The sequence below is a fragment of the Centroberyx gerrardi genome, chromosome 5, assembly GCF_048128805.1.
Source record: "Centroberyx gerrardi isolate f3 chromosome 5, fCenGer3.hap1.cur.20231027, whole genome shotgun sequence".
Taxonomy (NCBI): Eukaryota; Metazoa; Chordata; class Actinopteri; order Beryciformes; family Berycidae; genus Centroberyx; species Centroberyx gerrardi.
This window is the reverse complement of record NC_136001.1, coordinates 10,192,299-10,217,234: the sequence shown is the minus strand read 5'-3', so window position 1 is coordinate 10,217,234 and position 24,936 is coordinate 10,192,299. Positions and strand designations below refer to the sequence as shown.

General features: G+C 42.6%; 1 protein-coding gene across 1 annotated transcript in view; it reads right to left on the bottom strand.

Annotated features, from left to right (window-relative positions):
- Window positions 1-24,936, bottom strand: part of arhgef10la (Rho guanine nucleotide exchange factor (GEF) 10-like a) — an 83,938-nt gene that overhangs the window by 37,374 nt on the left and 21,628 nt on the right. The window contains exons 15-16 of the mRNA XM_078283799.1: window positions 17,843-17,943; window positions 5,578-5,699 (exon numbers count right to left, since the gene is read on the bottom strand). Of these exons, the coding sequence (XP_078139925.1) occupies window positions 5,578-5,699; window positions 17,843-17,943 (223 nt within the window). The remainder of the gene's footprint in view (window positions 1-5,577; window positions 5,700-17,842; window positions 17,944-24,936) is intronic.

Below are 24,936 nucleotides of genomic sequence, written 5' to 3'. Positions count from 1 at the left end.
GTACGGAACATGGAAATGTGTTAGTGCCTATGCATTTCAACATTATTTGCATTCCTTATAGTCAGTTCCCCTCGGTTTGATAGCAAGTATCTAATTCAGTTCTGAATATTCATGCCTTGAAACCTTGAGTATGATGCTTGAAATTTGGTGAGCGCCCACTATAGCAAAAAATATAGACTTTAAAAGCCAAGCTGCAAAAGAACCTCATGCTGTAATTCATTTTCTGTTGTTGCAAAGGACCCTTCTTCACCTTTTCCTCATGAAAATACATGACATCGAGGTTGTGAATTAAGAGGAAGTGGAAAATGCATTGTGAGCGTGTCCCTACATTACTACACCGAGGAGTAACCTCTGATGAGATACCACATCGGCAAAAGACTTGAGCCTAATTCTGTTACTCTCAAAAGCAGTGGGAGGGGAAATAATGAAATATACCAATAGAAAACAGCTTAAATGGAGCTGTAGAGCATACTGTAGCACCATTGGCACTATTGGTCATTATCACAATTCATTTGATCATGACAGTCACAGAAAAGCCAACATAGATTATCTTAAATATCTGATAAGCGATGCAATGGAAGTAACATCCCAAACGCTGGTCTTGAAGAGGGATGTGGAACCGGTGTGTGAGTGAGGTGTGCGCTCTCATTACACACACAGGCACTTGCTGTTTGTGTTTTTTTGTATTTGCCAGAAGGATATCACTGCAGAATAGAAAGGGAGCTGCTACGCCCCACGATGTGTGTTGAGCAAGAGCTTTTAATCCATGCTGTGGCATCTGTTCTCCACAAATCAGAGAGGTAGCTGATATCTGCTACTCTGAAAAGAAGCAAGCGACCTTCAAGAAAAACAGAGGGAGAAGCATTGCGTAAGGTGTCAACATGACGACTCTACCTAAAAAAACAGGCTGGGAGAAGAAATAAATCATCAGATGGGTGTTGCATCAGGGAAAGGCCACCTTTTCACACTCTGTCCTTCTCCTTTTTGATCCATATTTCATAGTGTAACATCGCACAGCCTTCACATCGAGCCCCTTTCTTCATCTTGGCTGTAGCAGCTTTGAGTCATTATGTTCGTAAATCAGTCGTTCACCAAACACTGCTATAAAAACAGCCCACAACATATTTGCTACCGCCGGAGACGCCGCTCAACAAGCTCATTTTCTGCACTCCCAGTCACTTTCATACGGCTAGTTGAACGCACACCCCTGCTCTCTTATCACTCCATCAGCAGGGAAGATGGATGAGACAGCGAGTTGGAGGGACATGCACAACATGCCCCGAAAACACCAGCTAGTCCAGTAAACAAGCACAGACCCCAGCGACCCAGTCCAGTGTGATTGCACCACATGACAAACACAGAAATGTCGCCACAATGTGTTTAATGGATTTCAAAACCACATAACCGCCCTACAAAAACAAACCAAAACACATACAAAAAAAAAATAAAAACGCCGATCTATGTGATCTATGTAAACTAGTGCAGTGTATTAGGGGTGAGATGTGAACAGGCTCTTCCGTTTTCTGAGCTGAGACACAGAAGCTAATCCTCTCAGAAAAAGAGAAAGGAAGCTAACCCTGATGCAGCCCAAACCCTTTTTCCAGTTTGTCATTCTGCACTTCAAAGCATACATGATGAAATCCCCCAAGGTATTATAAGAGCTCTGGCATAGCACCCATCCTCAACCCTGTCCTTTCCTAATGCCTCATAAACGGAGTCTGGAAACATGTCCCTTCACTATTTTGAAAGTCTCGGTAGCCTTGGATCTTTAAGAGCCCTTTAGAAATGCTGAGGAAGAGGTCCTTCCACAATGAAGATGTGAATAGTTTGTGAATCATTATGAGGCTGCACATGTGCACATCCCTTTGAGAATGGCTAGACCAAGATAGAAACAAGGCATCTATCCTCTTCAAAGATTTGCTGAATGTGCGCTTATATGGAAATAAATTGCACAAGGAAATATATGTGCCCTCCAGAGAGAGAAAGGCACATAATTTAAGGGATCCAGTTCCCAGTGCACTCTGTGATGCCATTGAGCGCCACTTGCTGTACAGCTTGTTGAGCTGTCGGATTGTTGGCCGTCATAAATACATCCATTAGTTTGGCCTCCAGGACTCAGACTAGCGTAGCCCGCTGGACTGAACTGAAAGAAATAGTTGATGGAACAAACCGTATCTCTGTAAGACTCATGCACTCAGACTGGGAGATGAAAGGGAGCAGCGGATGTGGTCCAGCTTAGTTAAGCACCAGATACTAACAGAGAGCAAATGTCATTTTCACCCATGCCAGCAAAAGAGCTCTATTAAGGCTTCCAGTGAAATGAAAAGTAATACTATTCCTAGACTTTTCTATTTTCTGGGGACAATGGGTTTGCATACAGAATGGTTGGCCAAGTGGTCATTTTGGTACAGTAAATGTCATTCCAGCATCACAAATTGCACTTAAAAACAAAGTTAAAAATAACAGCCATCTCTTAACTAACATATTTCAATTTCTGTAAAACAATACAATCCTTTTTTTCTAAGTGGAAAGTCAATGTATTTGTTCATGTAAAGGCATCAGTCCTGTTAACATCTCTAACATCTGCACATATAACTCATTTACTAATTTGAAACAAAATTGTACTTTATTGTTCTATCTAGTGACTGATTTCTCCCTTTTAGAAATGTGATACACCTGTCACCATGCCAGCTATCGTCTCTCCTAATAATCCCTCTGCCCAACCACCTCACACCCTCCCTTTGGGCCAACTGCCAAACCTGCTCTGTTTCATCTTTCAAAATGGCAAAGAGGGCAGTGAACAGCTAAAACAGAGCGTGCACAGACTCTTTAACCAACAAGGAACATCAGGATGTGGTTCGTCTATTAAGCAAGACGGTGCCTGATTCTGTGTGCGAGTGTATGTGTCAGAGAGAGAGAAGGAGAGTGAGAATTAGAGAGAAAGAGAGAAATGGAGAGGAGTCAGTCTGCCCCCGCTGTTCTCACTCAACAGAGACTTGTGATAAGGTTTATCTGTGGTACCTAACGAGTTTGCCCAATAGCCCTCTCCAGCTCCCACTGAGTGGACCAGGGTGCACACAGCAACGCGCAGCCAGCAGTGGGTTGAGCTCCCTTAGGTGACCTGTGCATGTTGTTCATGCTACGCTGCTTTAGAACTTTATTTTCTGTAGGAAATGGCTTCGGCCCCTTCGGCCACATCTCTTTTAATCTGGGTTTTCTTTTTTTTTCTCCTTTTCTTCATCCTTTCTACTCACTGTAACTCAGACTGCCAAGAGAAGCTGCCAGAGCTGGAGAAAGAGATGTTGCGGAGCTTTGGCACAGAGAGGCGTGTGTGTCCCAGAGGCAGTGGCTGAGGCAGGGATGGAGACACAGAGAGGGAGAGGGGGGCTGCTGCTGAGTTAAGCCCCTAATCACAGTCTGCTCTGCATGAAGGACTTAAAGTCACTCCATTTAATGCTACCTTCTCTTTAGTCAAAAAAGGGAAAATATACTTCTGCTTACCTCTCAGCTCTCTGAAGCCCAGGCCTTCATTCCTACACTATACTCTTCTTGTGATACACAGTTGTGCACAAGCATGTACTCAAACAAGCCTGCGCACAAATATGCAGACACATACACACACACGCTTGCACACACACCAACACAAACATAAACAAAGCCCTTTCCAGACGCACACATTAGCCTCAACAACATGGCCGACCGTTACAGCCCTTTACAGTAACTAGTACGCATGTGAAAACCTCATGTTCACATTGACACCTCTTATCCTGAGGAGAAAACGGCCATGTGAAACAATTTCATGGTAAACCACATACATGACTGACATGGCTGCCATGCCTTTCACATGCATGCTCAGGTGCTTCATTTGTTTGTGCTAGAAGTGGAGAACGTGAGCAGATCCTCTGAGACAGCAAGGTCCCGCTGGCTCCAAATATATTAATTGACTTGGCTCTGTTTCCAGCCAGGTGTAACAGACTTTAGCAGAAAACTCCAGAAGGTCTGTGAGATCCTGTGGGAAATCCCCCACCATGTATAAGGCACACTTCTCCACACTTCCAGCTGCTGTTGCACCTCACCCTCCTTTCTGGTCCACATGGCTAGTAGACTATGGGTTGGTTTGTAGGTCTTAATCTAATGTTGGAACATTGATTTATGCTTGGGTATCCCACAGCCATTAAGATAATTGCATGATCACTTTATAACATCCTCCCCTGGTGGCCATGGTAATTTGGCTCCCCCCACCACCCACCTTGCTCAGTAAGACCCGTAACTGCATTATAGCGATAGAAAATGTAGTGGGAAATATCATCATTCAGCCACTGCAAATTGATTTCATACCATTTTCACTGACTCCCAAAACCCTTTTAGTCTGTCTCTCACCTGTGCTGACCATTTGATCTATGGGAGGCTTCTGCGTCTTAACAGGCTGTATCGATCCAAATTCTTCAGCCGGCATCTTGAGGGGATGCTCTGGTGTCACCTTGTAATTCCTATAGTCTAGGCATTTTTGAGTGAGATCATCCCCGAGACAATGTATTTTTAGCTGTTAGGGCAGGGCAAGTGCACTTTGATTGCCTTCAATGGGAAATGACTGTGTTAAATGGCACTATGATTTCTTTCAACAGAATCCTCATTAAAATAAAGATTCTGCCACCACTGTGTGCTAATGGTGGCTTAAGATGAGGAGCTAGCTTCCACAAAACTCAAATTGCTTTGACAGATTACAGTTGAGTGCGGGGGGCACTTTCCTACCTGAGCGTAGAGAAACGCGGCCGGTATGGAAACATGGTATGTGTAAGTAAAAATGGCAAGCTCCGAAAGATGCAGTGGATTACAACTTTGAACTTTGACAGTCATTATGAGATTATGCAGTTGAAAATGTCATCCATTACCTCCATTTTTACATCCTCTCCAAATTAAGGCGCAGTGGTCACAAAGCATAAAATAGGATAAAAAATAAACTAAAATAAGAATTGCTTCTTCCTGTAAGCAAAACAAAATATTCCTACTGTAGCTTGCTAAGAGCTTCACCCACTGGGAGACATGCTCTCATACCAAAATTGTCTGCACCATAATGAGGTAAAATACAGAAGATAGAGTTCATATGTTTGTGCCCCATGTATTTGATTTTGTATTTGGTTTAGTAGTTACGGTTAGAACGTTGGCTGTAACCCAAGTCCAGCTGCAGTCTATTGTCTGTTTTACTGAAGTACGGTAGTATGGACACTAACACAACAGAACATGAGTGGGCTGAAAACTCTAATGTTTCCCTCCTTATTTAAAAAGTGTGCAAGCAGTGCCATTGTAACAACCAACAATTTTATGCTAAATAGTTCATTGTTTGAAAAACAAGTTGGTGCCTAGCAGGTGTTGCACTGTTCATATTTATACACATGGAATACAAATATGGAAAGACCTCCATCAAATCCAATTTAGTAAGCCCTGCTGTTAAACCAGGCGTTAAGGGAGAATGAAGCTGACTTAGGTCTTTAGAAACTACAGTGTGCACAGTAAACCTGTTCTCATCTTAAAAATGTGATTTATTTCTTTGATGTTGAGGTGCTGCAGTACACTCACCTTTCTGTCTGGTGATTTAGTGGCAAAGACAGGCATACAACAGGCAAGTAGTGGACACCAGAATGGGGCCATAGTCTTCCCATCGTCCTCTCCACATAACCAGCCAGGTGTATTCTCCTCTCCTGAAACAGGTGAAGAGAACAAGCGTTTGTGTTGCTTCTCAGAGGCTTTACCAACTTGTTGTTGTAGTAGTTTACCAACTTGTTGTTTTGTTGGACTTGTTGACAGCGTGCATCCCACTCCCACAGTTGAGCCAAGCTGTAAAATCTCCTTCAAGCTATTGCAAAACTGCACAAAATAATCAGAGAGACATTTCGCTACCCCCAGGTATGAAATATGAATCGTGTTATTAGCATTTGTGTGTTATAATCAGCCAGAGGCTTATTCCCTGTCGTGGGAGGCGAGGCCAGGTACCGCACTGCCAACACAAGGCCTCAACAGTGATTAAACCTGCACTTAATCAACAGTAGGAGTCAGTCCCAGCAGGAAGAATGCAACCGCTGGATTCCAGTTATAATAGAGGATAGATTTGGCTGCTGTGTGCACCATCTCCATGCTCATAGCTCTAAGCCTTACAACAGGTGCACCCCTGACTAGGCACTGGGCAAAGCTGCCAAAGTACTCCCATTATGTAATTTTGTAATTGTCAGTTTCAACTTACGAAAACTAAATTGTGCAGCAGTTTAACAGCTTGTTATAATTTGCTCCCTGGGTCTTTTTGAATACATCAAATTGAAATAAGCTACACGTTTACCTGTAGTTTGTTTCCAAAGCAATATCATCCCAGATGCATAAGTCCCATTTAGTTTGAAAAGTGCACATCCAGCAGTTTGTTTGACAAGAAGTGTTGTTTACTCGATGTTTCTGTGGCAAGCAGGTATGTAGTGCACCTAAGGGCCAATTAGATGAGCTTGCACTGGCTGGCAGTCCAGTGCCAAAAGTTCTCAAATGGGTTTCATTTAGCTGTCTTGGCCACACAGATGCAAACACATTCTGTCAGGCATTCAGTCTTCAAGGAAAAAATCCACCCACACTTTAACACTACCATAACTGGCCAAATGTAGATGGAGCCTGGTCTCCCAAAATTTTGTGAAATGAGCATGATGTCTTAAAATGCAAATACACGCTCTGTACTCGAAAAGTGAGAGAAATACTTTTATGTGAAGGAGACGCGTCCCAGCTCATGCAAAAAAAAAATTCTCCTGTGAGTGAAGTTTACATGACCAAAACCAAACCCTAACAAAGCTGTTTTAGTTGCCTAAACCTAAACCTGACCTTAAAAGGTTTTGGTGTCAGTCCCTCAGAATCAAAGAGCAAAGGGCTTCTTTCTAGACTCACCATTTTGCACCGACGTTCAACAATCATACAGGGAGAAATCCATCATAGAATTGGCAGAGGTACCTATTTTCTCCAGTGACAGTGGCCAAAATAGACTAGAATGCAATGCAGCAACAAGACATGTTGCGGTTTGAGTAAGGGGCGCGGACCCCATCATAGACACAACCCAATGTTCAAAAACTAGCTAGCTATATTTAGTACATGCTTTGATTGAAAGCAATAAGTTCAGGTACATTCTCTGGGGGTTGTTGAAAGACATTCTGAAAAAAATCATTAATATCATGGCATTAATGAAATCACTAACTGAAGTAGAAGTAGACGAGGCAGGTTGAGGGAAAGTTGGAACACCAAAAAGTAAATTATAACACTTCATCACAAAATAACTCCTGGAATGCATTGAAGAACACAGATTAATATCCAACAGTGTAAGAGTCTCAAAGGGTGCTTTTTTCCTTTAAGAAGTTGTACTGTTACAGCACTGGCTTCTTCCTACTTGAGTTGCTGACCTATCTCGCACCATTAATATGCTTTGGATAACAACGTCAGCTAAATGGCAAAACTGTTACATAAATGTAATGAACCTCTACTGGGTTAAACAGATTACAGATAAGTGATCTTAGCAATGCAAAGACCTCCGGTACAAAGCCTGACTATATCTGACTAAATCTTAAACCTATAAGAGACAGAGCAGAAAGGAAAGAGAACATGATCAAGGACAGGAATGAACTGCGCTGGAGGAGTGTTGTGCGTCTTTTCATATCTCACATAATGACTTTCTTCCTTTTGTGAAGCTGAAGGGGAACTTGACTGAAACCTTGACGAGTTGTATGAAATATGAAAGACAAGTGGAAAAGTTTACATGGTGTATATACTTTGAAAACACTGAAACGAGAGTGAATGATTTTTCAAGCCAAGAAAAAATTCTAATTTCTATATTCACAATGCTATAATTGAATGGCTTAACTTCTGAGGCACTTGATCTGATGTTGCTTCATGTTACTGCCATAAATTGGCATTTGCAGTAAAGCTGAACAAGCCACACCAAGCTAAGCACAATACAAATACAATCCATCAACAATAAGTAGTTCATCTCTTGCGCAAAGCTGTGACTAAAGCAAGCCTGCTGTCAGCGAGGTTACTTTGAAGACAATCAAAGTTTTGAATCATTCAGTCATTTATATTTACAGTCATCTCAAACTGTGGAGTGTTCTTTAATAATTTATTTCTGGGGGGGTTGGCCTCTGGGCTGCCCGTCTCTGAGCGAGCCCCTGCCAGGATGCAGAGAGGTGTAGGGTCATTTATTAAAAGACTTTAATTGAGGGCAGTTTGCCAGTAACTGCTCCAGGTGGGGCATCAGGTCCAGCGATTTTCCTTTACCCCTGAGTACTCATCAACTTTCTACAGCTAATTATTAGATTAGCATAAATAACGTTCCGTGCGGGTATGCTGACGTTATTTGCCAGTCGGTAAAACGGACCTGGTATCCAAATTTAAAATGGCATTACGAAGAGAAAGAGACAGAGAGATTGAAAGAGAGAGGGAGAGAGAGAGAGAGAGGGAGGGAGAGAGAGAGAGAGAGAGAGAGAGAGAGGGGGGGGGGGGGGGGGGGGGGGGGGGGGGGGGGACAGACAGAGAGAGAAACCAGTTGTCTGAGAGAACACAAATTAGCCTTAACCTTCAGCCTTTGCCATGTATTAATGATGATGAATAATGGTGAACAAATGATAAGCACAGACCCAAATTGAATATGGCATTAATTAAGGACACACAGGCCACTCACCCCAACACACACACACACACACACACACACACACACGCACACACACACATATACAAATAGATGTACACCTTGAAATCATGAATGTATTTGCATCGAACTCCTACACACTTTGCAGACAGGGAAACCTAACAAGCAAGAGAGATACTGCGCTGTACGTCATTCCACTTGAGAAGGATGGCTCTATCTGCAGGAAGATCATTCTCACCTTGATTTGTCAAAAAAAAGAAAAACACGGCGCTGTAAAACAAATTCTTATCTTGGGGTCAAGGTGGACCAGCTCAAGGATTTTCAATGGCCATTCACAAGGAAGCAAAAAATCTTGATTTTTGTTTTCTCTTATTTCTCATGAAAATTCTTAACTGAATCATCATACTAGTCATTCATTGCTGGAAATATCCATCTTAACAAGACATTTAATCAAGTTGTCTTGAAATCTCATCTTTTCCCTTTTCCTTAAAGCTGCTACATGTAAGAACATTACCTAGATATATCATTTTTTAATTCATTTTGACTTAAATGAAATGAAATGACAGCAGGAAATGAGACTATCACAGAGACTCTTGGTTTATTCTATGTGTTTATTCTATGTCTCCCTGGTACAATTCCCTGTGAACTGCACCTCATGCCGCGTTCTTTTATGTCACATTTACCGTAAATAATGTTCATGTTAGCCTCCTAGTTGTAATTGCAAGTAGGACGTAGTTTTTGTGGCCTCCCACATGCACTGCAGCAAATCCACCGATGCCAGCAGTCCAAGATTGTAAAAATAATAAGGATCAGTTCACACTAACACAATCAACTCTGTTAATGAAAAGCCAGTAATGTCTACTGCAGTTCGTTTATGCATCATTTTAAATTCATAAATACAATTATTTTGGATGTGGACGTCCCAACGAGTTAAACACGTGAGCTCTTCCAAGTTGTAGCAGTATCATCCCGCTCTTCTACTTCTTCCGATATGACATGAATGAGGCATAAACCAAAACAGGAAGAGGACTGCCTCACTTTCAATGAACAGCGTGAAGCTGCTCAAAATTGCAGATGGTGGAGCCATTGAAAAAACACCACTCCCAACAGCTGTACCCTCTTCAATAAAACACAAAAAGAAGCCTTTGATGGAGGAGGCAAAAAGAGCAAAGAAGGAGGGTGACAGAGCCTGGGGGAAGACCGGAGTGAACCTCGGTCAGGTGTTCACTGGTTGGAGAGAGCTGAAGGGGTTCAAGACCGACATAGAGAGGCGAAGTCTGATGTAATTTTGTAGGCTGGGGGGCGTACGTGGTGTAAACCACTAAGGGATTCAAGACTCAAGGGGTCGCCTTACTCATCAAATTTCAAACTCTACTGGTAGACGCATTAAATTAGGTAAAAAAATCTGCCAATGCTATAATATTTCACGTTATCGTGATACTCACTTTTGCAGTAGGTTGGTGACACAAGTGAAACTGGACTGAAATCTACGGTTGGGCCAATGTCTGCTCCTTGCATCAGACAATATGCAGCTCCACAAATCGCTGATAGGTGATAGCATCGTTGAGCATGCGGAGGTCTTACGCTCCTATTGTCATACTGGCACTCTCTGGCCAGAAAGCTGCTCAGCTGTCCAGGGCCCTCATTCTCCGCTGCACTTGCACAGTTGATCCAACATTAGCTTCCAGCTAGGCTATCGCAACTTTTTAAACTGGTTTTTACATGGAAAACGGACAAGTGCACACTTCATACCAACTTGGACAATGGTTTGGATCTTTGATAACAAGACCATGGCATCGGAATTGGATTTTGAAAAGCATAACTCACTGTAAAGCACATTTGCATTACAGTGTATTGTACATTACGTTGACTAAAACCTGTAAAAACACTGGCGTAGGGTATTTAGAAAAGATAGTGTGAGGTTTCTTCTGCGACATGTAAGCTATTCTCTCCTAAAATGACAGGCAGAGAGAGGAGAAGAGTTCGCTCATCTACAGGTTTATAGTGCAAGTGGCGAGTTACATTGTTACTTTGTTATATCAAGCAGAACTAGGATTTTTTTAGCCTAAAAAAGTCAGTTAAAAGCGCGCACAGCTAGTTCTGCTATGGTATACCATGGCTACTACTTGCCCATTACTACACTATGCCAAATTTACGTAAACTATCATCTTTCACATCACAATGTCTCAACCATCATCGATGGCTATCAGTTTTTGTTGACAGACGATGGCATCGTCCATCGGCCCAACCCTACTGAAAACTAGTGAAATAATATCATCACATTGATATTTTTTTTTTACTTTTTTTTTTTTTTTTTTTGCAGAAGAATTTATAATCAACTGCCCTCTGTGGCCCTTTATTTATTCACAATGGTAATTAAAGGCAATCTATAAATGGTGGGATTCCACAAGGTGAGAGCTCAGGTTAATTCCATCTATTGTGTACTCACTCCCAGCCATTGTAACTATATAACGACATCATTGGAGAGGAGGTAAAAAGATATGTGTGTGGAGGGTTAGAATACTAAGTAGGGGGATTTAGTTTCTCAGTTTCTTTATTCCAATCATGCTTTTGTTTCAAGTCTTTTGCTGATGAAGATTAATTTGCAGAGCATGGTGCTCTATCAACCCTGGTGACACAAAGGGCAAAGATATAGACTAATTAAATACACCAGTGCAATTGATATTTCCCACGGATCAATGCAAGTGTGGGATCTGTTAATTAAATCCGTGATAATGTTTACTCATCATAAACATTTCCCATGTTTGAGCACAGCGAGATAGGGAGATAATCTTTGCTGTCTGACAGATTAATTTTAGGGCTAAGGGAAAATCCTTCCAGCACAGAGTGAGTGAATGCCTTTTTTCTGAAGGGGAGGGGGGTGGGGGTGGGGGGTGCTTACTGTATATCAAAAGCGTTATCAAAAAGGAAATCTTTTCAGCTTTTTTCATCGAGTAGACGTACCGCTTTAATAGCACAAAATAAAAAGCTAGATGCTGTACGCGAGATATAGCTAATGTAATCTGAGAGAATGCAAATAATCACAGTTACCATAGCAACCAAGCAAACTTAATTCTCCGGGTAATGAAAGTGCAGTTTCCCCTAAAGCCTACGCAGCGGGGTGGATATAGCAACACCCCTCCCACCCCCCACACCCCTCCCCCTTGCTCATCTCCTGTGCGGTATACATCGCCATGGCACAGGTTATCACACAGTGGATTAAGAAGGCGTGCCAGAGTGTGTGCCAGAACCTCCGAGCCGCACTCCACTCATCTATTGATCCGCGTGCGAGGGAAAGAGGGAGAGACTGACACACTTAGCAGCGTAACCGCGGGCAACAGCCCCCTGCCTGCCCTCTGTTCCCTGCGGTGGGACTGATTGCTTGTCTCAATCATCCTTTCACCACCCCACCCCACACACACACACACACACTCCCACACACACCCTCAGCATCTCCCTCTCGCTGCCCTCATCCATTCCTCTGTTTCTGTCTCCGACTTCTCGGCTGCAATCTCTCATGATTTGACGGCCTCTTGTTCTTCGTGTGAGGGCCGTCAAAGTCTGCAGCCTTAACCTCGTCTGATAGGGCTGGGACTGCATTCATGGTAGGAAGCAATTAATTCTGCAGTGAGAAAGCCCATTAATTAGGCAATGCTTCTGGCTATTTCACGAAGACCCTTCAGAAACAGTAGGGCCGCTCCGAGAGGCATAAAAGATGTAGTGGTACATATTGCCGCACATGCCAGGTTATTAATGGACCCCAGGGCTCCCAGCGAAGCGCCACCGTGGGGTAATTCTCGCTTTCTATTTCAAGGCCTCATAACTACACCACATGTGGTTGCAAAAGTGACAAATGCTGTTTACTGGAAACGTGTCTTATCGGGCTTGGCTGCCATATTATATCATGTAAAGCCTCACTGCTAGAGCAGCTTCAGCATCCCACTTAAGTAGAACTATCTCCATTTAAACTTTTTTAAATCCACGTCGCCGGCTGCAAAATGTTGCGGAAATGCTCAAGGCACAAAGTGTTTAGAGAGAATCTCACGGCATTAACAAGCCAGAAATGGTGCCAGTTGCCTTTGTTTCGTTTATGGGCAATGCACTGGTATGGCTTATGTGCTTTGAATGTATAGCATAGTTTATAATATGGTACAAAGGAATGTCAAGGAAAGCCATTGATGTTCATATGTGTGGGACAGGCAGGGCTATGAAATACAGCTGAGGGATATAATTGTGTTGCCTCTAAATGGAGGTAACAGGATAAACATTGGTGTGAAGATGAGTCTGGGAAAATGAGTTTCGTGATGTCTAATCACTCACTAAATCATGCATGAGAACATTTGCTATTTGCGGCGTCCACCATTCGGGGACATTTTGGAGCATGGCACCCATTTCAAACTAAACTAGACCACGGTTCGGTGGGTTTGAAATGCTGATTCAACTGTAGGTCTCCCCCGAGCACACGGCAGACCTGCATCCGCCCGCAATGACGAGAGAGCCTCGATGACACCAGGCCATCCGTGAAATTAAATCAACAACTCCCTTATTGTAATTACATTTGGTTAAATGGGAAGGCAAAGAGTGGGTGTAATGCAATTAACATGTAATTGTCATCCTGGCCAGGTTGGTGCTGATCTATTTCCCCCTGGGATTCAAGGAAAAATGTTTCCAGGCTTTTTCCCCTCCTCTGCGTTTAAACGAATGATTACACAGGTGCCAATGTGTCACAATGATGCTGTGTATAAGTATGGTCATGAGAGAAGAAATGTATGTGATCTAGACGCAACTGCAAATCGTGAGCTTTGAATTATAAGTTTCTATCTGACTTTTTTATCAAAATTGAGTTATCCACATATTCATGATCTTTGAATGTTACTTCACGCTTCTGTGGTGTTATATTTTAAATAAGAACATTTTGGGGTTAAATATTGAAAACATAGAAAGCACAGTTTTGTCAGATGGTATGTCAAATCGTTGATGCTCGATATCGCAGAGCTGTACTCTACCCAGATAGAACCGAGCTCACGAAATGTCAAATCAATCAAGCAATCATTTATCAATAACTTATTCCTGACTTCACTGGATACAGTTTGTTTCATTTAAAACTCAGCCTGATCTCATATCAAGTGAGTAGTTGTAGTTACGAAACGTAATGCACCCTAGTGTGTACATTTTGCTTCAACTCTGATGACCCGCGTTCAATTCCCAACTTGTGAAGTTTTCTGCAGTAAGTAAAGTTTCATATTCAGTAAAGGTTTTTCTGATTTAACCATGACCATGAACTTACCCTAACCTTAAAGTGATGTTGAACTTTGGTAGTACCTTGGGTTGTGCAGCTTCCTGGACATGATATAACCCCAAAATCAGCGATCCTCTAATATCTGTTGCTCTGGTAGAGACAATTGGAGAATTGCGTTTTTTTCCTGTCTCCATTCACTGCTATTGTATGGAGGAACAGGTCTGAAAATAACACTTCTAACACATAAATGAATGCGAACAAAGCAGAATCTGACAATATATCTAAAAGCTAGTCATGCTGCTGAATTGTATTTAAATTAATCGCTTTCTTTATGTTTATTAAACCTTTCACGATGGAATGAAGAAAATAGTATGTTTACCAATAATTGTAATAATTGTACTACCAAAGTTCAACATCACTTTAACCAAAGTTGTTTTAGTGCAGTGGTTATACAGCTGGCCATGCATAGGTATAGCACAAATCAAGAATACGAGCATTGCATGAGAACACATTGTAAAACTATGGCAAAATTCAAATACAATTGGTGGTTACTGGTGGGCTGTCAACACTGGTAATGCACAAGGGTGTGGGAGTATCACCTTGATATAAACCTTTAAGTAAATTCATAGTTTATATTTTAGTAAGTAGCATCAGACTGATGTGTGTTACACAGAAAGGTATTATCCAGAAAATAAAATCGAATCAATCGTGAATATGAATATTCTTGATTGGTTGTTGATTTGAGTTCATAGTTTATTCACAATAGCACATAATAACATAATCACTGGGGATAGTCCCTTAAGCAGGTAAAGCACTTTGTAAATTTCTAAAATGTTTTGTCACTCGGTCCAAGTTGCAAAGCTGCTATTTTCGTTTTTTTGACCTCTCCACTCAGACAATCAATAGCAAAGTGTCAGCAGACACCGTTATTAGCTAATCACCATAAAACATTTCCATTAGCCTTGGTTTGCGTGAGATTGCAAATGGAGAGGGTTGACGTTGTGTGGGCTGTTTATTTATGAATACATATGTATGTATCAGCTATTAGTGAAAGGTGAATACAAAAGGGCGCCTGCTAAATGCGGTGGAAGTACAAAGCTAAAAGTAAAGCTGAGGACAATCTGTATGCTGTTGTACCTTGTTCCATTTGCTTACAATGTTCAGCTCAATATATATAACCCCCTGGTGCTTTATATGTTGCGCCTGGTCTGTTTTTCTTTTTTCTTTTCTTTCCAGGCTAAATAACTTGGGGGTGAATAAAAAAAAAGTGTATCTAAAGATATTAATGTATTGAATGTGGAATATGATTACTGCTTATGGAATATTGTAAATGAACTTTGTAATATAAAAATGATGACACAATCAAATATAAAATATATATACTGTATATAGTTGTACATGTTGTCATTGACTTTAACAAGAGATCTGTAAATCAATGTGAGAGTGACAAAATGTCCCAAATATTGATATCCTCAATATACACGGTATAAATATTTATATTTTGTGTTATACTCTATTTATCCCCAAAGGAAAATCTCTCATTTGACTTCCCTCCTCCAGCAGCTCTCCTGGAGCTGGCAGGGGTTCAGTGCCTTGCTCAAGGACACTTCAGCAGAGTGGATGCTTGCTGTCAAGGGTGTCTTGCACTTTCCTCTTTCATGATCATTCTTTGGTCACAGGACTATTTCCGTGATACCAACGGCCCCAACACCTGCGCTCCTCACACTTGGCTGCTTGTAACCTGATGATGAAATTGAATCTTATTTTACTGTTGCACTCATGATAAGTGACTCTGGAAGGGAAATGTAAACATGCAAGATTAGTCTATTCATCTGAAACTTGTGTAAGTCATAAAAAAAAAAGCATAAAAAAGACTTTAATTTTAGCTTTCCAAATACATACAGGAGTAGAGACAGTCTGTGACAAGGAGAAGTGCTCAAGGCGACGAGGTAGTAGGAGAGGATGACAAGGAAGGGGTGGGCGGTGCTGAAAATGGTGCCATTATGGCAAAGTCAATCAATGTAGTGAAAACAATGTGTCTAATATTGATATGTTGATAATTATTTGTTTCATCCCATGTCTTAAGGGTGTGGAAATGTATTACATCCCAAGACAGCGAGAAAATAGGAGGGGGTTGCAGGAAGGGCTTGATGTTTTCTTTCCAAATAGAAGCCAAATAAATGTTTATTGAATGAATTTTAGGAAATGGACTTTTATTTTATTTGACAATGGCAACAGATTTTTTTTCCCTGTTCTGTACAATTCGTGCTGTGATTTTGATGGTCTCTATAAACATTATTATGGCATACAGCTCCTCATCCGTATGACAGCCATGGATGACTTGCATGGTTTGGCTTTGAATGTCATCTATGTCCACGCACCAGCCATATGGGAAGGGAGCTGCATGCTGTAACGATGCCACTGTCCTCATCAGTAACACTGCTGCGTTGCTGATAAAGGTGTGAGCAACAAGGCAAGACTGTGGATGCTGCGCTTCACTGCAGCCAAAGGATCCACTCCGCTCAGCCTGATGTTTTTGATGCAGTTTTGACACAAACCACACTGCAAGCTCTGGTGGAGAACCTACAGATGTACTGTATGCATCATGCACCCCTTTCCCCCGTCTGTGAAAGCTAGGCCAGCAGTATTGTGTGCTCTTTTCAATGCAATGCAAAAGAACAGAGATACTCAAGATATAGAGAGAAGCAAACACTGAGGACAACTTCTGTAAAGCACAGATATTTCAGGCTTCCCATTGACCTTCTCCCGACTCCACTGGGCTGCCCTTGGATACTAACCACACAACAATCGCATCTCTGGCCACTCAACTAAGCGGGACATTTCATTTTTTGTCATTTAATCTTCTTCCAATAACTTCCTGTGAAACCTTTACAGATCTCTGTACGGGAGGTCACAATGACGGCCTCTGGGACATAAGCAGCCGCAACACAGAGAGTGGAGCTACACGCTAGCGCAGCGCCGTGTGAAAAATTGAATACATAACAAACTCAGAGTAGAGTGTGCATGTGACAAGGAGGAATGTTCAAGGCAACCAGGGGAGCAGGAAAGGATGGGGGGGGGGGGGGGGAGTGGGGTGAGGGGGGTTAAAAATCGTGCCATCATGGCCAAGTAAGCAGATTAATGTCCTCGGTAGTCCCCTCTCTGCTTTTGCCAGTGGCTCACAGCATGCATTGATGAACCCCAGAGAGGAGGACCTCCTGTACTACAGCGTGGCCAGACTGCATAGTGGGCACAGGCCCGGGCAGGGCAAGGCGAGGGGTGGAGGCATGAGGATGGGAGGATAAAAGAAAGAACTGTGCTGCTCCCTGCTGGGCATGGTCTGGCCGTTTTATTTCTTCCAGTACTGGATGTTGACCACTGCCAAATTTCAGAGTTTGAGATATCCAAGGTTTGAGAAAAGTGGCACTTAGCCTTACAAAAGATCTCTAGTGCAAAATTAAAACAAATTCCAATGCTTTTTCAAGGACAGTAGGCAACCAAAGTCGTTAGATGACAAAATGATTATACCTTCACAGGCTGAATCCTCTGCTGAACGATGAGCCTCGGGTAATGTTTGTTTCCAAAATGGATAGATAGCGTCTTAGAATACAACTTGTTAATTCAACACTGTTCAAACAGTCTGCCTCTTTCCTCAGCTCCTACACTTTACTTGACCCCATTTGAGAGTCTTGCCTTTTCCCTGATTATATAAGTCATAACACCAGTTTTGCGCTTAGCCAATAGAAACTAAAGCAAACAGTGATGAAGTGTCTGAGCGTCCGACTTAAGACATTGTTATTACATTTCACTGCATTACATCACCCTATTTAGATAGCGATGACGTAGCAATCCAATCTGTGTGTGTGCCCGTGTGTGTGTGTGTGTGTGCGCGCGCCTGTGTGAGTGGGTGTGTGTGTGTGTGCGTGTGTGTGTGTGCTTACGTAGTGCGATCTTGGCCAAGTGCAGACGGTTGACCCAGGAGATCTTACTAAGGGGGTTGGGAGTGTTGAAGACCACCATGAAACTGACAGGGCGTCCTGACCTAGTGGAGAATAAACACACACATACACACACATAAAATTTATTGTGTTTATGCTTGTCACAAAGTATTTTACTGAGCAATACAGGATATGAATACAGATAAACAGAGCGAGAAGAAACACAAATTTTGGCCAGACCTTGTGTGCATGCGCGCGTGTGTGTGTGTGTGTGTGTGTGTGAGAGAGAGAGAAACAAAGAGAGAGAGAAAGAGAAGGTGTTTCTGTGTGTGTGTTCTCCAATTGCTCAGTTTATGCACATGCACACAAATACATATTTCTGCATTCTCTGTTGAGACCACATTGAGATAAAAAAAAATTACAAATAAGGCAATTGACCCGAGGCCGTTCTCAAGTGTGGCTCAGAGTGGACGAACAGGTCGGGGCTCAGTGTCTTGCTCAAGGACACTTTGATAGACATAGCGGCTTCTGTGAGCAAAAATGCAAACGCTCGGTTACAGGACGGTCTTCACCACTAGGTATTCTCTGCCACCGTAGATCAAGATCATTGCAATCCAAAGAGAAAGCTTAATGATTCATGAATTAATGAAGACGTTAAAAAATATATATATACAAAATCATTCAACAAAATCTCTAAATTGACTGATGTGGTGTGTCACGCACAACACTGACTAGCCTATTCTTCTATGCATATAGGTTTCATTATGGATACATGATTTGAACTTTAACAAGAGTTGAAAAATGTCCTGTCTTTCTCTTCTATGCAAATCATCTGAATGCGGTTTGCTTGAGGCCATGTAACATGCCAAATCACACATCTTTATGCTGGACTTTGTTTACATGGTGATCCATTTGGCTGTATTTCGCCTCTGTGCCTACAGTATATGATCATTTAGGTGCTTTTGACAAGTGCTAAATATGCCGTCTTTTGGGATCATTTTGTTTTCCTCCATTCATACAGAACATGAGCAAATACTAATACAAAAAATGGAACTTTAATCTGTTACTGGAGAAAAACATAGGTTGCAGATGGTAATCCAAAAGTAACTGAAAATAATCGGATTACCTTTGTGACTTTGTGTTTTCCAGCGGATTGCATTAATAGCTGCAATTGCAACAAATTGTGAATTGCATTTTTTGGAAGTAAACACCTCCAGTACAGGTAGTATTTGTAGGAAATAGAGAGAGGACAAAAAAATAAAATAAAAACAACAAAGTGCAGAGAAAGAAAAGGTTCTGTCACCATGGAGATTTGACAAACGGCACAGTTCTCACCCAGTGTGAACAGAGAAATGTGGAAGCGAAGGCCACATTCTGCCGCCAGCCAAGGCTGACCGTGAGCGCTGCGAACACAGTCACGACTACACTGAGATCAAAGAATAAAAGAGAACAGGAAAGGAAAGCAAAAAGACAGGTGTTAACACAAAGAAAACCATGAAGCCCACATAAAACTCCATCTAATTTTGCTCTCTCTCTCTCTCCCCATGCTGAGAACGCGTCTTGCTTGGGCAGTATAAGCTCAGTTTGGGCCAATTAGAGGTCACTGCTGTCCAGAAATGCCCTCGCTTGGAAAGCAGCAGTTTGGAGAAAAGGCTCTATAAGGTCAAATCCAAGATAGATAACGGTGTCTAACGCACTTAGATCTTCGCAAAGATACTTGGGGCCAGGGAAAAAGGGGATCAAAGCCTGAGGTCTTTGATCTTTTTTTTTTTTTTCATTTTCTTATATCTTTAAATAAACAAAATGTATCCTCTTCACCGACTCCAGGCTGACTGTCGGCGTAGTGTCCGTCTAGTGTAGGTGAGGATAGGTGTTATCATTCAGCGCTGACAGCTGGTATCGAGTGGGCTGGTTCTAGGACACCAAATATTTACTGTTGAGCCCAGAGGTGGTAGAAGTAGGCTACACAAATTCCTTACGCAAGTAAAATATAAATACTTAAATATACTCTGGTAAAAGTTGATGTACCATTTCAAATCCTTTACTCAAGTCAAAGTATAAAAGTACATGGTCTTAAATTTACTTAAAGTATAAAAGTAAAAGTAGTCGTCTAAAAAAGTGATTTCTAATGTACTAAACAGGGATTTTCTGTTGAGCTAACATTAATTCTCTGCTCTCTTGTTGCTTCTCTCTCCTTCATGTTGCTTCTCTCTCTCTCTCTGTCCCTTTCCCTCCTTTTTGGTGTCGCTTTGGTGAACAAGCAGCCAATCACATTTAGCGCTTGATCAGCTGCTTCCGGGATGGAAGATGTCTGATGCGGAAAATTAATAATAATAAAAAAAAAATCGGTTGATGATTTCCCGAGAGTAACGAGTCTGTTTTGAAAATGTAGTGAGTAGAAAGTACAGTTTTTTCTTTTGAAATGTAGTGAGTAAAAGTAAAAAGTCTTAAGTGAAGTACAGATACTTGAAAATCTTACAGTACCGTACAGTAACAAAGTATTTTTACTTTGTTACTTCCCACCTCTGGTTGAGCCCTCTGAAGATGCCATGGCTCTACTTCAATGACACTTCTGTGATGGAACTGGCCCGCTTGATAACCCCAATGACATCTTTCTTTCTTCTAACATCCAAAATCAGGTTTCTACATCGGAGACTACCCTACTTCACTACCATAAGGATTCATGTATTTGGAAATAACCAGACGATAACGCATCTTTCCCATGGAGATCAATAAAGTGCTATCTTATCTTATCTTGTCTTATCTTATCTTATAAAACCAACAATATGTCTTAAAATAAGCCAGGGATTTCAGTGTGCTTCTGACCAGCTGGTAAAAGTAAAACAAACTTAAAGGAAAAATCCACCCTTGGACACACTGTTATATATCATCAATCTGTGACGTTCAATGCATTCCAGTAGTTATTTTGTGATGAAGTGTTGTAATTCACTTCTTTGTTGTACCCACTTTCCCCTCAACCTGCTTCGTCTACTTCTACTTCAGTTAGTGATTTCCTACATTTTCCAGAATGCCTTTCGACAACCCCTGGAGAATGTGCCTGCTTTTGTTGCATTCAGAACATGTACAGTATTGTGCAAAAGTCTTAGGCACATGTACAAAAAAAAATCTGTAAAGTGAAGATGCTTTCTAAATGCTTTCTAAATATCCCAAAATGTACTATAAAGAGCAGCCTACTGACACACTAATGCAGAAAACAAATAAATAAACATCTAAGACAAAATTTATATAAAAAATCTAGGGTGCCTATGACTTTTGCACAGTACTGTAGGTGGAGAGAGCAATAGTGATAGTGATAGTTGGGAAAAAGTGAGAGTCGTGCCCCTTTCGCAAACGCAATATGTCTTGTTGCTTCATTGATTCTGGTCTATTGAGGCTACTGTCAGTGGAGAAATGGGTCTCTCTGCTTCTTCTACAATGCATTTGTCTCTGTATGACTGTTGAACGTTGGTGCAAAACGGTGAGTCTAGAAAGAAGCCCCTTGGTCTTTGATTCTAAGGGACTGACACCAAAACCGTTGTTTACCGTTAATGTTTTAGATGAAATTAAACTCCATTGGAAATATCTCAACATGACATCACGTCATCTACATTTGGCAAGTTATCCACAAGACGAAAATATACCACCAAACAACAGAATGGGCCCAGCAACGCAAAGTGTTTAAAAGTGTTAAAGGGTTTTAGGGTGGATTTTTCCTTTATGTGCTCAGCTCAGAGTCAGGAGTTACAACCTATTCCTATTAAGGACACTGGATAGAAAGGAAATGGAAATGACCATTCAGGAAAACAGGATAGATATGGAGAGGTGGGGCTAAGCAGAGAAAAAATAGCTAGAAACACAAAAGCGGAGTAGAAACTCATCTCCCGTTTGTAGATTCCCACCTAAAAAAAACGTATTTTTATTTTGTCAGTGAACTTTTTTCCCTCTAAACATCCATTTTATATATTTTTTAATTTGGCTGTCTCTGCTGTCAACACAATGTAAAATGTTGGGAAGTAATAATTTTGTAATGCTGAGCAGTATAAAGCGAGACTGGTAGTATCGACAGCGAGTTAGCAGTATATCAGCAGCAGTATAGTACCTGGATGGCCAGTGTGTATCCATAGACGGGATTGATCAAGCCTCATTGGGACAACAAGCAGGCTGTCTGGCCATGGATGAGCCATCTTTTTAAAGCCCTGAGCAGCTTTCCAGAATAATGGCCCTGTCTCAGTCACCTGTACAACCACTCTACAGTGGTTCTGAAGCAGTGAAAGAACGGGAGAGTGCTAGAGAGAGCGAGCGAGAGAAAAGGGGGAGGCTAAGGTCTCCGTCAGACACACATAAGGAAGACAATTTCACATTCAGACATCATTAGAAGGTAATTGAGTGGATAACAGTGTGCAGCCTGAAATTCTGCTTCTGTCATACCTGCCGCTGCCCGCTGCAAATTCATTTTCATCTCAAAGAGGAGGAGAGACAGGCAGAAAGAGAGAGAGAGAGAAACACAGAGAGAGAGAGAGAGAGAGATTGCAGACTGGGACAGAATAACGTGAGTAAGATCTCAAACTTCCTTGACGTGTTGAAAAGTGGAGCTTGCACAAAGAAGTGTAATTCACACCATTTGCTGCTTAAATATAGCAGAAGCAATATGCCAGAAGACAGAAGGAGAGAGACAGGGAGTGACGAGAATACAGCAGCTCACTTGGTTGTATTGCTGGGGCAATGCTCCATGCCCACACAGCCTCAAACATGCTAAACTGAGCGCAGTCTCCGAGTCCTCCCCCCAACCCCGCTGATTGACAGCCGCAGTGCAGGTGTGGTGCACTGCCAGAATGGAGAAGCAGACTCAGGCACGCTGGCAGAGGGGAGATGAGGAGAGCTGAGAGGCGAGGAGAGTCGGAGAGAGGGAGGGGGAGCGGAGGAACGGGGGCAGGGCAGGGCAGGGGAGGGGTGTGAGGCGAGGACCCGGCCCGGCTGATTTATGGTTGCGGGTCAGTGCCGAGGCGCACGTGTGACACTAATGCACAAGGACGGGACAGATGTAGGGGTGAGTGCTGAGCGGCAGCCTGTCATGCACCCACCGGTTCACCTCCACTCCCCAGAAACAGCGAACAGCCAGAGAGGGATATTGAGTCGAGGTCAAAGAGACCGTCCTGTGTCCCTATGGGAGTTTGTTTATCTGAACTGGACACTCAGTCATAAGAAACTAAACACTTTAAGAGAAACTAAGATAGAGAAGCATGCTTTTGACTGGAAGGTTGTCGGTTCAAATCCCAGCACTGAATGGGAGAAACCAGTCAGCCCTCCCCTCCCTCAACAACTACCATTATCTTTCCTGTCACTAAGGGCGTTTTCACACCAAACGTGTTTGGAACAGTTTATTTGACCGCTGGAATGTTTACTGGTGGTTCATTTGGACAGTTGAGAACAATGCCAATCAAGCTCTGGGCCGCACCAAATAACCGCACTGCGTCCTCTTCTCAGCAAAATGTGTTGCAGTTCATTAAGAGTGAGAACATAATCCAAGCCAACTACAGGAAGCAACCCCAAAACACAAGGTTTTGTGGGTATAAGCAGACGGATGTTGACATCTGGTAGCCAGCAGTTACTGATGCGTGGAAAGCCTAACACAACAAAATGAACCTTGGGAGATTCAACATGATGTGAAATGGCTGCTCAATATATGAGCCGATGAGCACATTCCACAGCTCCTGGAGAGAACAAAGAAGCACAAATAGAGCAAAGAGCGCCAACAAGTCCATCATACACTATAGGGAGTGGAGTCAGATTTGTTTTGACCCCCCCCCCCACACACACACACACACACACACACACACACACACACAAACACCACCACCACCACCACCACTAAAATCTCTAACCTCATGGGATGACAGGTTACCAAAACTCTGTCCAATAAACAAGCTACTTGTGAATCCATGTGTCTTTTGTTTGCAAGCCCTGGTCTGCTTGTAATTGGGCTGAGTGAACCTGAATGAACCAAATACAAAAATGCAACAAAGTAAATTTGGCACAATGAAAATAAACTGTAGATGTGGTCATACCCTTAACACAAACTGCTCCAATGGACCTGCTCACTGGCCAACAGTAGCAGCTCCTATGGTGTGAATAAATATGATGCCGAGCAAACAAAAAAATAGTCCCTGGATTCATGTACTGTTGTACACTAATGCACAAGGATGGGACAGATGTTAAGCGGGAGCCTGCCATGCACCCACCCGTGACACACCTCCTCTCTCCAGACACACGGAGCAATCACAGAAACCCTTCTGCTCTCCAGACGCTGACATAAGGTCGAAAGGGCCCTCCAGTGCCAGAGCTTGCCCATCTGATCCAGGATGGACTAGACACTCAGGCAGAAAGAACTAGACATGATAGCACTCTTTGGAAATGGGACGCAGATCACTGATGTGGCTATAAATGTGACATGTGATATGACATTCGTGGCACCTCACAGGTAGCCTGCACAGCCTCCCTAAAAGGGCCCATGACCAGTGAAACGAAAGAGGCTACAGGCTTAGATTACAGTTGACTGCATGTGCATCTGCCACTTTTTCAGAATCCTTCATGTACCTTTGCATGTTGTGCTAGTGGGATTGGGGTGAAGCAACAAACACATTTGCCATAACTATGAAATTTGAACTCTATATCTGTCGCTTGCCAATGTGGCCCATGTAACTGTGCCTGTAGTCGCTCCAGCAGACACAGTAAAAGTGGATGTTAATGAACTGCTGTCACACGTAGGCTGGTGCCTTTGAGGCGGCAGTCAGGATTCTCTCCACGTACTCAGTCTGTTTGCAGTGTGGAGGCTGTGATGTGCTGCCTGACTGCAGAGAGACGCTCGCGGCCAGACAGGAGGGGACCAACTCAGTACAGGGGGTCCCTGCTGCGGTCCCACTCTCTCACCCGCAGAGCAAAGGCTCGGCTGTATGTGTGTCAGTGTGTTCCTATCTGTGCGTGTGTGTGTGTGCGTGCGCTTCTGTGTCTGAGATGCGTGCGTGAGCTGTGTGCGTGCATGACTTCGTGAGCAGGTATGAATTCATGTGCACATGTGAACGTGGGTGCGCATTAACGTG